General features: G+C 42.4%; 1 protein-coding gene across 5 annotated transcripts in view; it reads left to right on the forward strand.

Annotated features, from left to right (window-relative positions):
* Positions 1 to 7,028: 7,028 nt before the first annotated feature.
* Positions 7,029 to 16,953, forward strand: part of SPPL2A (signal peptide peptidase like 2A) — a 30,484-nt gene continuing 20,559 nt past the window's right edge. For 4 of the 5 annotated variants that reach the window (XM_049812339.1, XM_049812338.1, XM_049812341.1 and 1 more), the window contains exons 1-4: positions 7,029 to 7,205; positions 12,021 to 12,140; positions 13,363 to 13,545; positions 14,365 to 14,454. In XM_049812339.1, the coding sequence (XP_049668296.1) occupies positions 7,149 to 7,205; positions 12,021 to 12,140; positions 13,363 to 13,545; positions 14,365 to 14,454 (450 nt within the window). In that variant the 5' untranslated portion in view covers positions 7,029 to 7,148. Of the gene's footprint in view, positions 7,206 to 11,949; positions 12,141 to 13,362; positions 13,546 to 14,364; positions 14,455 to 16,953 lie in introns of all 5 variants that reach the window. The other variant, XM_049812342.1, reaches the window with a different exon arrangement.

Raw genomic sequence — 16,953 nt, forward strand, 5'->3', positions numbered from 1 at the left:
AAAACCCCAAACAAATCTGCCATTGGAAGATGACTACATGGCTGCTCTTGATTGTGTTTGGATTTACTTTGCTGTCAGCACTGTGACACTGCCATAAAAACCCACCAGTTGAAGATAAGAACAATCTTGTTTGCCTTTCATAACCACTGTGGAGATAGACGAGATGAACTACCGGAAGAAAACATTGCTGTGGTACAGTGGTGTCAAAAAGATCTCTGGTGAGTGGGTTCCTGTAAGGCTTCCAGATACTTTGGGGTTCTGCAAACTTGGTTAGTCAAGTAATGACACTGTACTATGAAATCACTCAGGTAAAGTTAGGCAGTCAGGGAACATGAGGTAGAAGCCAGATCTTCCTTCCTAGCATTTATAGCTTCTTTCCTCATGAGAACAAACTTCAATAGGACTAGTTAACAAGAGTACTTGCAGTATTCTAGTTTACTAGGTTATGCTTCTAGTTTCTGGCTCCTGAAGGTAGACTTTGAATTCTAAAATCTGTAAGACAGGTGAATCGCACACTACGGGTTAATGTCAAAGGTGTGGAGTCCTGAAATAAAAAAAATTCTGGTTCATTAGATTGCAGATTGGCTTCAGGGCAGAAAACAAAAAACTAACCATAAATAGAATGTTTTTCTAAAGACAAGGCTGCTTGGAATAAATCTTTTTTATTTATTAGTTTTTTAAAAAGTGGAAGAGACTTGCATTTTTAACTCCTTGCTATTGAAGTACCAGTCTTACTATGTACCTTTCTGTCTTTAATACAGGGGCTGGATCAACAGAGTTTAGACCCAAAGTAGCAGTTAATGCTTGAAATGCAAAATTTTGGATGCTTACCTCTACAGCAGAAGTCCCTGTGCACCTTACGGAGATGCTCTATGTGGCTGGTGCTTGGGCTTCTGCAGAAAAACTGCCCTTTCTCCATACACAGTAATTCATCTGGTACACAAGGCCCAAGTTACTTACATCAGTTGCTTTCCTGCTGACATTTGTGTGGTTACAGCGTATATGTGAAAGGTTTCCTAGTTCTGCACGGAACCAGTCCTCTCTAGGAACTGGCCTGTTAGTCGTTTCCTCAATAGAGCCTTAAGCTGTGGAGTTACTGAAATTTACCACCACGTGCAGCTCTGAGCCAGTTTTGTGCTTTGTTATGTGAACGCATAAAGTCTCCTTGTTATTGCTTAATTCTTCATACTCGAGGGAAGGTGATCAGAGAGGCCAATGGGTCGATCAGGAGCTACAGAAAAATGAGATACAGAAGCGAGACAGGTTTAGAAGCCATAGACAGGCAATGTGGCATATGTTTATGAGGAACGAGCAGGGAGCAGAAGATGTGCATATTAACTTTTGTTATCTGCTATGCACAGGACAGCTTTGTTGAGATCAGTTGGGAAATACTCATAATATGTGCATAATTGGTTTATGGAGGAAATTGGGCACTTAAATGCGTGACTAAGCTGGGACTTTGAGACACAGATTGCCAACGTAACTTTAATGGATAGAAGAATACTCTTCCTGTGGTGGCTTACAAAGCTATTTTCAGAAAGTATGGGGCCACCCAGAAAGCTAGCTTTGGTTTCAGCAGTTGTAGACTGATGGCGCATACATGCTGATGGCTTCCCCCCACCCTGATGAAGGTGAGGTTGCAGATGTTCTAACTGCTGAGGCCCGCTGCACCCAATGCTACCTCCATGGGACACAAAACAAATAAAACTTAGAGTTAATACAAAATAGCAGTAGTAAAAGGATATTTGCCTTTGGTCCACGGTGCTGCCAAAACTTCAGGGAAATTAACTAGATCCATCTGATATTCAGGTTCCTGGTGTTGGGAGAGAATGGATGGGTTGGAGCTGAAAGGTCATGGAGACTTCCTTGTGCCTGAGGAGGTTTGGGCAATGTTCTCCTGGACTCTCTGCAGGCTGAGGTGCCAGAAGGTCACCAGAGCTGCACCAGATTTCTCCCGCTGCTATGTAGAGAAAGGAAACATGAAAGAAAACAGTGAAAGCACTTTGAGCAGGCAGGAACATTACTGATGTGCGTTCTTGTGCCAAAAAAGTTCCCAGCTTGAGGTGCTTGATACTGAACTAGGACTGCTGTCTTTACCTGGCAATTTATAGATGAGCAAACTCATGTTATAATAATAAAAAATCCTGCCCTTTCAGGGAGCAGGGGTGGGGGTACAAGGACACCCATGGCATGGTATGCTTTGGCCTCTGCATCACCTAAACCCAGCCCTAACTGGCTTACCAAGCGTTGCGGTATGGCTACTGAACACTGTGGCTGTCACTTGTTCCATACGTTCTGTTTCTCTGCATCCCATTAGCGTGACCAAAATCCTAAAATGTTAGCCAAAAACGTCGCTCAAATGGGAGGGAGTTTCTCTTAACCTAGTTTTAATCTCATTTAGAAAAGAGTAGTAACAGATGGACAACAACTTTGAGGTGTCTGTTGAGACGTCTGCAGTAAATTACTCAAGAAATCAAGGCCACAAAGCTGTATTGAAACTACTTTACTCAGTGGACTATTTTTTTTTTTTTTAATTAAAACAATGTAAATGGGAAGAATATTCTCTTTATAACAAATTTTAAGTTTCCTCTGATATTTGCATATAAATCCTAACTGAACAAAATCGAGGTGGTTATTACTAAGGGCACACCCTAATTCAGGGGCAAAAAAAATGAATTATATCTTTTAATGTTTTAATATATATGTATATATTTAGACCTTCATCTTAAGTAATGTGGAAGGAAATAATCTGTTCTTTTAAAGTGAAATTAGTATGATTGCTCTGGCTTACTGGAAGTTAAAAAAAAAAAAAAAAAGGACTTAAAAATCTACATTTAAACTACTGAGAGAATTTGGTGTGCTTTTAAAGCTGACATTGGCCTGTACAAGTGGCTGACTAATTTCAGATTCTTCATCAAAGAGCTAGAAAAAGTGTTTGGTTGCAGAATTTTTTTTTATATCATAGTGTATTTACATGCATCTGATGTTGCTCGTGCTTAAGAAAGACATGTACATTTTATACAACCTACTGAGCTGAGTCTAAAAGTGTACGAAGACTATACTGATAACCAGTAATTAATCTCTTCACAGTGAGCTGTCCGAAATGAAGGGTTTGTAGATCTGGCAAAACAATGGCACTTATTCTAGACAGAAATCTATTTTTAAAAAATTGATGAAGTATATGTAAGTTTGAAAGTCCAGTCTCAACATGAGCTGAAGCTGCATGTTAATGGTGAAAGTAATATGCTTTTAAATGCAGTTACCCACGTTTACCCTTGTAGTCTCTACCACCAGGAAATATTAAAACCTGGCTCGATACCTCTGAGGGTGTGATACAAGCTTGAAAATATAATTCAAATGTAAGGCTTACAGTCCTTCATTAATGCATGCTAATGTGACCTTGCTGCATAATGGCATACAAGGAAGGCTTTTAACATCACCTTTGAAAATGCATTTGAAATGGTTATTCTCTCTGCTGCGTAATATCCAGTGAACTAGGGTATCTCTTGCTTGCATAGAATGGTGTTTATGGCGTTCAGATAAGGCTGTTAGTACATGGGGAAAAGTTGCTAGAAGTGTGTTTGTATTAATAAATGATTCTTAAATACCAGTCTTTCTATGTTTTAGATCATTTTCTTGCCAGGAGATAGAGGTCCCATCAGCCTGTTGTACATGTCCTCATCTTTGCCATGCGTGTATGTCTCACAGAGATGGTGGTTTTCAGTAACAATGGTCCCTGTGTCACTTTAATCAAGAGGCTTCACAGTGTTATCTTGCTGTCTTGTTCCAGGCTCCAGCCAATAAGCTGTGAAAATAGGAAGCACTGAAAGAGACAGCTTATAGGACAGGGTAGAATTTTCTTTGGTTAAGTGACTTCCTTTTCCTTGTTACCTGCTTTATTCTGCCCTGTTACTCTACTGCCCACTAAATTTCTTAGAAATATATTTACATTCAGTATTTGGGTCAGTGTTCTCTCTTAGTTCTTAGAAATTAATACAACATATTAAAAATTCCTTCTTTCCTTTGAAGCTTATGTATTGATTAACCAACCCCAAAACCCCTCTTTACTGATTTTTGTATGACATAACCATCTAGTGAGCAGAGTCTAGTCCTTTTACAATCTTAGTCTTTTAAAAATTGTGCAATATATTTTCTCTTAAATACCTAATGCTGATAGCCACCCTTCCAAATCTGCCTACCTGACAAGGCAACTATTTTCTGTTTATGGTATTTTATGCAAAATTAACAGAATTAGACAGTAATTCAAAGTTAGGCTAATGGAAAAGCAAACTTAATTGCATAAGGAGTTATAGGGAAAGGAACAGAAAAAGGCAGATTGGTTGGGCTAAGTTTACTCAAAAGCCAAGAAGCTGATAAATATGAAAAAACCACAGTAGCACTTAACGCAATGGGAGAGTCAGGAGAACGGCCTTGGAATAGAAGATGTTTTGAATGTCTTTCCTTGTGAGTCAAATCATTTGTGTTTAGAAGTGTGCATATGTGGTGGAAAACAGGCAGGGAGAAGGAAAGGATAATTTCATTATCCCTTTGAAAAGGATTTCAATATACGTATAGTATTATTCAAGCAATTTATTTTCTGTGCTAATGGCTATTTAGCTTGAGTTTCCACTTTCTCACTAATGTGCTCAAAGCCTACATTAAACATCTCTGTTCCTTAATGCTTCAGGAATGCCTGAGTTGAGTTACAGATTTTATTTCATGTTGATATTTTGGTTGGGAAAGAGATTTTTCTGAGAGTGTTGTTGCTCTTGTTTTCTCTGATGGAAGTAATTATGGTGGTATAGAAAGGATGCAATTCTTGGTGTAGATTTTTAGTATCTTACACTGATTATGGGTAGAAGCTATATTGTTCATTCCAAATAAGGAATTTCAGGTTTCAAACTGGAGGGAAAAAGAAAAAAAAAAGAGGAGGATCCTTTAGGCTTTGAAGTCATTCTTCAGGCTCTGAAGGCCTTTATAACCTAGTTTTCTTCTGCCTGGGATTGGAAATAACATATATGAATAAAATCTAGTTTTTCTCATTGTGTTGAAATTTGAGACTAGATCATCTGGTTTTAGTTTTGGTTACACATTAAAGCTAATGGTAAAAATTAGGGTCTAAAGTTGCTAATACAGATTACCTAAGAAGTTGTTATTGATGTCCTGAATGTGAGATGCCCACGTTCTGAGCTAATATTAGGGCTCCTCAGCGCAGGTATTTCTAACCTGCACAGTCCTGCTGGGCTGCAGGGAATGTGTTTAACCTAAGAGACATTTACACAATACCTTTAAACATGCATCAAGGCAGGGGAGATCAAACCAAACACACACTTTTTGGGAGAGCAATTTCCTTTTATTTAAAGGAAATTATACTTCTAGTATTTCTCCTCGACCCATTTTTTTTTTTTTCCAGCTGCAGACAGAATAAAAACTGCTGTGCTTTCCTGGGAAATGCAAGGAGAGGGGTTAGTATTTGGTAGGGAATCTGATCCCGTGAGCAGCTACGCATTTGCAATTCAAATAAAACACTTCTTCCATGCCCGAAATACACTGTCATGTACATACACTTAGCTCTTTACAGTTCATAGAATTGGCAGATTTATTGAAGTAATCTGTCATCCAGATCTTGTTAGATTCAGAAGAAGAGAGAGTAGTCGGCGTAAAGTGTCATGGTTACTCTGACAACAGCACCAAAATAAACACACAGATGGACAATGTACTAGCCGTTTTTTTTGAATACCAGTTCTGCATGGAATATGAATTATTAGCTGTGTCATGGTGTGCCATTTTCTTTCACTGTTTAAGCACATTGAATTGTTAGACAAGATTTTGCGGCCTAGCAAGTCTCCACGATGCATAAGCCTGTTCTGTTGCTATTGCAGATTGTCACTGGGGGGGAAAAAAAAAGCTTGCCTGTCATCATCAAAATATGTGTATTGATCAAAACACTACTTATTTACAGGTATGTAGATGTTACTCAGATTTTCACAGCAACATAACAGCTTACTGAAAATTCACCACAACGCAGCGGGGAATGTTCCCTGTAGATGTTTTACACGGCTTTGTCCTTAAAGTCACACAGAGGGGAAACCACGCGTGCAGGAACGTCCTTCCTCAGCAGTAATAACTAATGGCCACTTAGTTCGTGAGCAACTCAAGCAAGCGGGTTACCCACTTACGGCTTGGATTTACTAACGCTGGACCACAGCTCGGCTCTTCCCTCATGCCGCCGCCATCTTGCTCACGGCCACATCCCCTCCTTTCTACAATTATTTTTCTTATCTTTGCCTCTTCCGCTCACTTCCCTGTGCGCGCTCGGCCCGAGGCAGGCCCCGGCCTGCTCGGAAACCTCTGGCGAAAGATGTTGCACAACTTAGCTGGTAAATCACGGAGCCGCATCGTCCGTCTCCTTCCTGCAGGTCATTGCTGGCTCTCACACCGAGCGTATCCCAGCCCTTCCAACGCTCTCGGAGCCTGGACCACATCCCTGAAGTGATTTTTTTTTTTTTTTTTTTTTTTTTTTGTAAGCGCCAACAACGCCACTCCCTCAGCCTTTTGTCACGGGTCATGTTCTGCCGTTTCCCGCACTTGTTGCTCTTTGTCTCGGGAGACGCGGGGCAAACCCGACCCTTTCCTTTCCCTCGTAATGGCCGTGAAGGGTTTCGGGTGGCATTTAAGCACCTAAAACCCGCGCCTCGTGGAGCTGCTAGGTGGACACCCCCCACACACACCCCCCCCCCAGGCTGATGACGGCTGTTGACCACCCGGAGAACCACAGGGCACGAAGAGCCGCGGGGGTCAGCCCGGCCGGCAGCAGCAGGCGCACGCGTGGGCCGCCACACACCGCTCCGCCCGGGCGCGGCCTCGCGGTCCCGGGGCGGCCGGCTCGTCCCCCCCCCCCGGCCCGGCCCGGCCCGGCCCGGCCCCGCCCCGCCCCGAGCCCCGCCCTGCGGCCGGGGCCGGGCGCCCCCGCGGCCGAGGCGAAGGGCGGGCCGCGGCTGCCCGGGGGCCGCCCCCGTCGGCCGCGGGCGGAAGAGGAAGTGGCGGCTGTCCGGGAGCCGGCGGCAGCGGAAGGCTCGGTGGCGGGCGTGGGGAGCCCGAGCCCAGCCCAGGCCCTTTCCCCGAGCAGCGGGCGGCGGCGGACGACGATGATGAGGGCCGCCGGGCTGCTGTGGGCCGCGCTGTGGGGCCTGCTGCTCCCGCCGGTAAGGGGCTGCGCTGCGCTGCCCGAGGCGCCGGGGCCCGGCTCCCGGGCGGGCCTGGGCCGCGCCGCGCCGCTTGTGGCGGGCCGGACGAGTGCGGGGTGGCAGTGGGGCCGCCCGCCGCTCCCCCTCCTCCTCCTGCTCTGGGGAGCAGGCCGAGGGGTTTCCTCTGTCCTCCTTAGCCCCCGGTTCCACCGTTCCCTGGAGGACCCCGACCGCCGCGGGCAGGCTCCGGTCCGCGTAGCTCTCGCCCCCGCCGCCAAACGCCTCCGGGGCGGTTTGGGGCTTGCCTTGAGCAAGGACCCTCGGTTCCCCCCCACTGCCCCCCTTCCCCCCCCAAGTCCCTACTCTCTCTCCCCCGTGCTCGCTGATGTTGTTTGTAGGGGTATTTAAATTAGGGTGCTGGGGAAGGGGGAAAGCTCGTGGTGTGTGTAGGTGTTGGCTTTTGGCATGTTCATCTTAAGTGCCGTTTTGGTTCCTGTGTGGGACAACTTTGCAGCTTCTCTCTGGGCACAGGTGTATATTGCTGTGGAAATCTGGTAGATTGCTTTCTGCCTAATGGAGTAGTGTGGTGGGTTGCCCCTGCCTGGGGGCCAGGCGCCCACCAAAGCCCCTCTATCACTCCCCTCCTCAGCTGGACAGGGGAGAGAAAATAAAACAAAGGGCTCGTGGATCGAGATAATGACGGGAAGAGATTACTCAACAAATTACTGTCACAGGCAAAACAGACTCGACTTAATTTATTGCCAATCAACCAGAGCAGGGTAATGAGAAATAAAACCAAATCTTTAAAAAACCTTCCCCCCACCCCTCCCTTCTTCCCAGGCACAGCTTCACTCCCAGATTCTCTACCTACACCCCGCCAGTGGCGCAGGAGGATGGGGAGTGGGGGTTACAATCAGTTCATCACACATTGTTTTGCTGCTCCTTCATCCTCAGGGGAGGACTCCTCACACTCTTCCCCTGCTCCAGCATGGGGTCCCTCTCACAGGAGACAGTCCTCCATGAACTTCTCCAACGTGAGTCCTTCCCACAGGCTGCAGTTCTTCATGAACTGCTCCAGCATGGGTCCCTTTCATGGCATGCATTCCTTCAGGAGCACACTGCTCCAGCGTGGGTCCCCTGCAGGGTCACAAGTCCTGCCAGAAAACCTGCTCCAGCGTGGGCTCCTCTCTCCACAGGTGCACAGGTCCCGCCGGGAGCCTGCTCCAGCGCAGGCTTCCTACGGGGTCACAGCTTCCTTCAGGCACCCACCTGCTCTGGTGTGGGGTCCTCCCTGGGCTGCAGGTGGATATCTGGTCCGCCGTGGACCTCCCTGGGCTGCAGGGGGACAGCCTGCATCACCATGGTCTTCACCACAGGCTGCAGGGGAATCTCTGCTCTGGTGCCTGGAGCATCTCCTCCCCTCCTTCTTCACTGACCTTGGTGTCAGGGTTGTTTCTCTTACATGTTCTCACTCCTCTCTCCAGCTGCCGTTTCTGTGCCCACTGCAACTTTTTTCCCCTTCTTAAATATGTTATCACAGAGGCGCTACAACTATTGCTGATGGGCTTGGCCTTGGCTAGTGGTGAGTCTGTCTTGGAGCCAGCTGGTATTGGCTCCATGGGACATAGGGGAAGCTTCTAGCAGCTTCTCACAGAAGCCACCCCTGTAACTACCCCGCTGCTACCAAAACCTTGCCACACAAACCCAATACAAGTAGTGAAATGGGGAAGCCAGAAACCTCTGTGATCTGCTGAAGCAGTGTGAGGGGCATATCTGCATTAAATGCTGCTCCACCAAGTAGTTTTGTTGTTGGGGTTTTCTTGTTTGTTTGCTTGTTTTTAACATAATTTTTACCTTGTTTTGGTAAGACAGGATGCAGAGTACAGGTGCACAGCGCAGTTTGTTAATGCCTTGAGAATTTTTTGGGGTGAAGTAGCTACGAAGTGCTCCCTTGCTGTTTGTGAGTCCTCATGTAGCTGTTGTTAATTGTGTTGGGATTTTCTGAAGAGTACCTTTGCTCCTTAACCCAGTGGTTTGCTGCTGTTGACAGGGGAAGGGGCTTCTGCCCTTCTGTAAGACTCCAAGCCCTGTGTCCTGCCTCCTCCTTTTCTCTACAAATGCAGGTGTAGTAGTGGTGAGTTTTAGACCAGGCCATTCAGCCTCAAGAACAGTATCCTGAGACTAACAGCATGTGGAGTTAGCTCTCGGGAAGGTACTAGGTTTTCAGGGAAGGACCACTGTTGCTCTCTGGGCACACGCACTGGTTCCCCTGGGTTGCAGTGTCCGGAGGGAGGGACGGTTTGCGTGTGTGTCACAGGGATGCTGGCAGAACTATGAAACAATGCTTGTTCTGTTCATGGTTTTTTCCTACCTTTTTAGGTTTCTGTGAGGTTTATGTTGTTACTTGCTACGTACAAAATACCTTCTCCCTGTTCTGTAGCTTTGTGTTTCTTCTGTGTCTTATCTAGATGCTAAATGTGATGGGTATTGTAAATATAGGCTCGGTTTGGTCTCTGTGTCCACTGGTTCATACAACTTCCAGTATTCTAGGTGGTGGGGTTACTGGTGTACTCCAAAGCTTAACAGTCAGCCCAAGGTTATATACCTGCAGTGACAGGGACATGTTAGGAAAAATAAGGATTAAGAGATGTTGTCTTCTCTATCAAAGATAAGGAATTATACAATAAAAGTTTAAAGGTGGTAAAGGAAGGAAATATAATGAGGGAATCATCTGTCAAAAATAGGAAGAAATTTGTTTGAAGGCGAGAGGCCATTGGCAATTGTTTGAACCTGAAGTGAAAGCAGGGGATGATGTCCCTTTACGTAGGGACAGCTGTCGCCCCTCTTCTCCACATGGGAACATTTTTATGCTGCATCAAGTCAGCCTATAGAAGCAGGTGAATCTTTTCAGGAGCAGTTTTGTGGGGACACTCTTAGTCTTCTACTTAAGTAACAAGATTGAAAATGTGCTCAGTAAGAAATTTTTACTTTGCACATATGCTGAGAGTAAGATTTGTTTTGTACGCTTCAGTGGCACAGCTGACTGCAAGGTCATGTACCCAAACTGGTAGCCCTTGTCTGTTGTGAAAGAAGGATACTGAAGCAATTGGAAAATAATAAAAGTTCAGGTGGATGCAACAGGATTTCGGTGGGGGTGTTCCAAGTGAGGTGTAGCATGTACCATTTCTCTTAATTTTTGACTTCCAAATGCTGTCTTTAGAGCTCAGCAGTGAATACGTGAGGGTAAACGTCATGCTCTGGTCCTCCCTCCCCCCACCTCACGAGAAAGAATTGTTCCCTGATTCATCCCCAGAGAAGGGAAGCTTGCCAAACAAAACCTGCCTATCAAGCAAGTAGTCACTTCTTCTAGGTAGACTTACACTTGTGTAGCATTAACACTTGATTTCCTGGAACCCAGAAAACACTTACTATTCTACTTTGTGAAGCAGAAAGAGCTTTTAATGGATGGAAACATCGGGGGTTTACACCTTTTGGAAGTCTTTATTGCTTTTAATTTGCCATTCGTTTGTACTTCTAGGTGAGTGCACTTAAGAGGGAAGCTTGATAACTTTTGTGCTGATCATAAATCATGAAACAACCTATTTTACCTGACAGCTGAAGAACTGTTATATGTTAAACGGTTAATGTGCTCAGGCCCTTTGACACAGTTCTCCCATCGGATGTTCATGTGCTATGGCCAATATAATGGATTCCTCTGAAGAAGGTTTTTTGCTATTCAGACCAGGCAGACGTAAACCTCTGAAACAATATTGTCACATGTTTTTCTTTTCTCTGTAGTTCTCGCTGCAGAATATTGATACACTAGCCTGAGGAAAAATGCCTCTATAGCACTGTTAATGATTAGCATTGTATATTTGACAAATATTGGGGCTTTCCCCCCTTACGCATGCCTACTTCTAGCTTAATATATCAATGTTCTTTCAGACAAACCTGGAATTTACAACAGGATTTAATTTTTTTTAATCTATTCATACTTCCTAATATTGAGGTCAGTTTCTCTCAAGAAAAAGTCAAAATGGGATCATCTCCCAGTTTTCTTAAGGTGACACTTCTTTGAGATACAAATGATACTTACTTGTTTTCGCTACTTTGCAGCTGTAGCTACATCTAATCCTTAGTCTGTTCATTTATCTACTTAGATACCTGGCCTTTATTATATATTAATGCTTGTGGAGAAGTATATATCCCTAAAATTACCAGAAGTTTTAAAATTCATATGTATTGGTAAATAACAGAAATTGTAATACGTGAGGCACTCTGAGGGTACTCTTAAGAGACACCAGTATTTCCTTAACTACGCAAGTTCTTCTTAAGAGATTTAGTTGATCTCTTTGTGTTTACAGTTATTTGATAAAAAATATTCTAGGAATTGCCATATAATACCTTTATTAGTAGGGGAAATTCTAGATTCTGCAAGGAGGGAAAGACTTTAATCCACTTTTCCATATACTGTTTTAATTGCTTTCTGTGTAAAATTTTACACTTTTGGAAAGTACAGAATAAAGATTCTGAAATAATTTGCCTGGGTTTCTTGATGGGATTCTATTTGGTGACATGAACTGTACATGTAACAAGTACATTGTATTTGAAATAAGAATAAGCAGCATTATACAGTAACTAGATTCTTACTAGTTTTCCATCTTGCTCTCAAGCTACCCATCTCTCATGGACTCAATCATTATATAAAATAATTAATTGAATACATTCCTTTTCTTCTAACAGCTCTTTCTCTTCCTAACAGCTTTTTAGAAGAATGCCTGTATACTGATATTCTGAACTTTGTTTAGTTCAGAACACCCTGGTTTATTGCAGGTAACTGCAGATGAGGGGATTTTGCATGCTTCTGGAAGTGGTGTACCACCAGTAACGAAGGATTACTGCATAATTTACAATTCTAATTGGATATCTCTTCCAAAGAGCCTGGACAATGCTGTAAGTAGTTTATAATCGTACTGCCTAAGAGAACTAGAATGCAGAATGAATTTGGGTCAGCTATAAGTGGTCTTCAAAATCTTGAGTTAAATAGGTGCTACAATGAATATTTACCTTTTTGGGTCATGTTCCTCCCCCAAATATCTGTAGCAAATATTTCTATACTTTAGAAAGTCAGCTTCTAAAGTTTACAAAGATGATGCTCTCTCTGTGCTTAGAATCGGTTTGAAATATGTTTACATACTCATCTGATATTGTTAATTTTTTTCTTCAGGTGTTATCAGTATGTCTAAGTTTTAGATTTGGGTGTGAAACTTCTGTTTATTTGTTGACAAAAATGTTGTAAACTTGTGAAATAGATTTCTTATGTTGGTTCATCAGTTTGATCTTCTGTTTAATTGTCTTGAAAATGTGGTGGAATAGGAGATTATCTGGAATGTATCATCATGCTGTATCTTTTGAGTGTATTTCTTTGAGCCAAACTAGGGTGTGAAGCATAAACAAATGTTCTTTAGGCACTCTTCATATAAACAGGAAATACTTTGTGTTTGGAAGTGATCAAGGCACTCTTCTCTCTTTTCCCTCCTGTCATTCATTAGCAGGTTAACTCACTGCAAAACAGAGTAAAAATCATTTGTCTGCCCCAAATATCTTTGCTGTGCTACTTTGGCCACTGGAATGTCTTGACCAAAGAAAACTGACGATAATTTAAAAATAATTGTCAATATGAAATTGAACTTAGAAATAAGGATACAAGTTGGGTTTTTTGTTTTGTTTTATTCTTGTGTAACAAGTAATATGTTATCAGCCTCACCAACTGTTTTTGAACAAGTATTATACTTCAGAACTCTGGTTATGTTGTATCCTTCAGTGTTCTTTTGGCTTGTGAAGCCTGGAAATATCACAGAGTGTACTCTGGATTCCCCAGAACTACAAGCAGTGATTTTACTATATAACCAGTTTCTTACATTTAAATTACAGCAACAACTGCTGTGAAATTGCATTTAGAAACAGCCAGATATTTCCGCTATACGCTGCTCTAAATGTCTCTCAGTATTGCAGGCTGCAGAAACTGCTGCTCTGATTTTATATTCCTGAATTAATGATTCCCTTCTGTTGCACCGCTTTCTTGCAAACCTCAAATTAGGGAGCATAGTAGTCTTCTAGATGAGTTTGCAGTATCAAATTTTGTACTTTTATCATGTTCTATTTCTCTCTGCAGACTTCCAGGCCTCTGGAAAACCTGACTTCTACAGTACTTTGCAGTTCTTCTGAAGTTCCTTCTGGCTTAATGAAGGACAAAGCAGTTGTAGTGATGAGAGGAAACTGCACTTCTTTGGAGAAAGCAAGAATTGCACAAAGTTTGGGTGCTAAAATGCTGTTGATTGCCAGTAAACCTAGGCTGGTAAGTTACAACTTATAGTTTTCTTCTGTAGTGAAATAGCGTCTTACCTATTTGGTCCAATGCAGTGTTGTGCAGGGTTAGCTGAGGGAAACCCCAACAGCAGAGGACCCTGGCAATGTGTGGGATTCCAGCATGAGTCATTAACCTTCCCCACAGAGTGCTGCGTTGGTGACTGCTGTTCCTGAGACAGAGGGTGGTTCCAAGTTAGCTCTGTGCAATGCTGTGTTATGTCATCTAAAAGTATCTACAGCTGAATTGTATTTTTAATCTGCTCCTTGTATCTTTAATCATGTTTCTGAATGCAAATGCTTGTCTTTGTCATTCCCTAATTTGAGTGTACTCTGAACTCCCTGTAACCTTAGGTGATACTGATTTAGACACACATGACAAAAATAAGCTAGGAAAATGTAATCCAAAATTGGAAATTAAAAAAGGCATTTTTAGGTACCTTTACAGGTACTTCTGTTGCTTTTTTGTTCTTACAGCTGCAGTATGCATGTACAAATTTTGCAATTTATGAATTTGTGTGTTTATCATGAAAAGTTAATCTTGTTTTAAAAGCATAGAGAATAAAACCAGTTTTGATTATCCCTTGTAATACTATAAAAACACAAGAACTTTATGAATCCAGATGTGTTGGTATATCACCTGCTTTGATTTAAGTACATCTGTCTTCATTAATCTTTTGCAAAAGGTGATGAATGAGCACTTTTTTTTCCCTACACGTATACTGGCATTTAAAGGATAATCTGCTTTTGGGGATCTAACCTTTTTTGCAAATAGGCTCAATATACTTATCACTGACACTTTCTCTTTTAGTCTCCTCTTTCAAATAACAAGACTGATTTTGAAGATGTAACTCTTCCAGTTGCTCTTATAAGATACAATGACATAGTAGATATGCAGCTGGTAAGTAATAAACTTCAACATGTAATGGTTTGTATAAACTTAAGTTTTTGGACAAATAGATGAAATAATTTCAGGTCAGATCTGGATGTCTGTGTGATTTGAATGTGCATAGATACTGCTTTCAGTTTCATGGGAGAGGATGGATATTAAGTCATGGAAGTCCTAGTCTTCCTAATTCAGGTTAATTTGAGAGAATGATTAATTAGAAAACGAAGAATGGGAAACGTAATACCTAACTGGAGGGAGGGTAATCTTAGAAGTCTTGCTGGTAAACAAGATAAGCAGCCTTCCAGTAGACTTGTATGCAATTGCAGATGCCTGACATACGTCAGGAGCTATAGCCTGATCGAGCTGTTCCTTTAGCACAGACGGTAGAACAGTTGAACTTGTACCTACTGGCATATCTTTCAGGCAAGCAGTACCTTATCAGGTTGGATCTTGAGGAAGGTGTGAGGGTTTTTTTGTCTTTGCCAGATGATGCTGTCATGCTGTAAAAGAGAGTGATCATCTGTTACAGAGCAGTTAGGCAGTATAGTTTGAGTTTCTGCTGATGAGTTCACAGTGAGATGCCAAGCGTTTGTCATTAAAATGCGTTAGTTGTGGTATCTCCTACACTTTATATGCAGGGGAGTTTGTTTTGGGGGTATTTGGAGTTTGTTTTCCTTGACATGTAATGTTAGGATACAGAATATTGCAGAGGGTTTTAAAGAAAATAGTATCTTTTCTTCAGTGTGGCCTCTTCTATTGTTATTGTTGTTTTGTTTTTTATTTGGTGTTAAATAGCTTTGCTAGGCAGGAGTTGCACTGCACATGTTTTTCTGTGAATAGCAGAGGCTAGTGCTGACCTGTGTAGTCTTAGCTTCTTGGATTGAATTTGCAAGCTCACTTCACCATTTCTGCTCTTAATCTTCAGAGCTGCCATGGGAGGTTGTCTTCGGTAAGTATGCAAACTGAAACAGTGCCTAGATGTATAGGACTTTGGTTGTTTACTGTCTGTTCCCATTAAAGATTGGTTCTTGCCAAGCACTGACATGACTGAAGGTTTGTGATGACTATCCTCAATCTGCTGTAGTCTTGATGAATACTGTGTTTTGGTTCAGGTTGTCCTCTGTCTTCAAATTTGTTTCTTCAAGTAAGACAAGTGGTGTTTGCTTAGTTGAGTGGTTTAAGATATGCCCTACTAACATGAAAGGGAGCTAGGGCAAGATTAGATCCCTAAGTTGTTCTGAATCTTCTCAGCACCACTTTATTGCCTAGTGCTGCTTGGAGTGGTGTCATGTAGAATCACTTCCGTATAATCCACCAAAGTAACTTCGCTAGTAGTGTGCCAGGTGATGTCTCATAGTGCTGTTGAATCAAAGAATTCAGTTTTGTCTTGGAATGTGAGTCATGAAAGTAGTGAGGAACACAGCCTAGACTACAAGCGATCTTTTCCTAGTTCTGATGTAGTTTTTGCCAAAGCCTTCTGTCATGTCACTGGCAGCTGTTGTTTTGAATGGCACGTGCTGTTTAGAAGCTGGCAGCCATTGTAGTCTTCCTACTACAGTTGTATTTCTGTTTTAATCTTTTCAAGGCTTCTAACTTTCTCCTTTTATTTACAAGAGACAGCACCAGTCTGAGGGCAGCTAGTTTGTATAAGCATTCTTTCTACTTTTTGTTAGAAGACTTAATTTCTGTTAGCTTTCACCATTCGAGTCAGGTATAGTACGAGTCCTGATAGTGATAGCAGAGTGTTACAAACCTTCCAGTAAGTGGACAGCTCTCTTGCAGAGTTACCTGATGTGATGTATTTGGTTCTAGTGCTCCCTGTGGTGGAAGCTGAGACTCTGCAAGTTTTTAGTGAAGAGCAGAACCATAGGAACAAAAGGAAACAATCACTCTAGGTTCTAATGTGAATTATACTTAATAAGGTTTATGAAACCTAAAGGGAAAACTGGATTAAGACGTGTTGGAATTGAATACTAAAAATATATTAGCTTTGAGGTTTCTGGGGGTTTTTTGGCTCTTTTTTTGTATCTGTCTGTGTTTTGGTTTGGGGTTTTGTTTTGTTTTACGTACAGGATGCTGTAATTTGAATACGTTTCTTTTTTCCTTTTTCTAATGTTATGTTCCACTTCATACAACTGCAATGTTTCACTAGAATTTAATTTACTTTCTTGTTTTCTGAACTTCCATAACTTCAGGCAGAGGAATTATTCTGACTTCTTTAGCCTGCAGTAAGGTTAGTATCTGTAATTAGATAATTCAGATGCTGAAATGAATCAGCTTTCTTCACACATGGCCAGTGTATTCCACTACACAACACAGCTTCCCATTCAGTCTCTCCACTGCCAGTTTGATCTTCCTGTAGCCAAACCTGTCTGGTACGTTCATCTCCTCTCCTGCCTGTATCCTACATGCAGGCTGTTAACAAATCTGTTTTACTGCTACATCTCTGAAGTCGTATGTTCACTGCAGGATTGGTTTAGATGCCTTGACTGACTTTGACTACAACAGCAA

The sequence above is a fragment of the Accipiter gentilis genome, chromosome 10 (genome assembly GCF_929443795.1).
Source record: "Accipiter gentilis chromosome 10, bAccGen1.1, whole genome shotgun sequence".
NCBI classification, from domain to species: Eukaryota; Metazoa; Chordata; class Aves; order Accipitriformes; family Accipitridae; genus Astur; species Astur gentilis.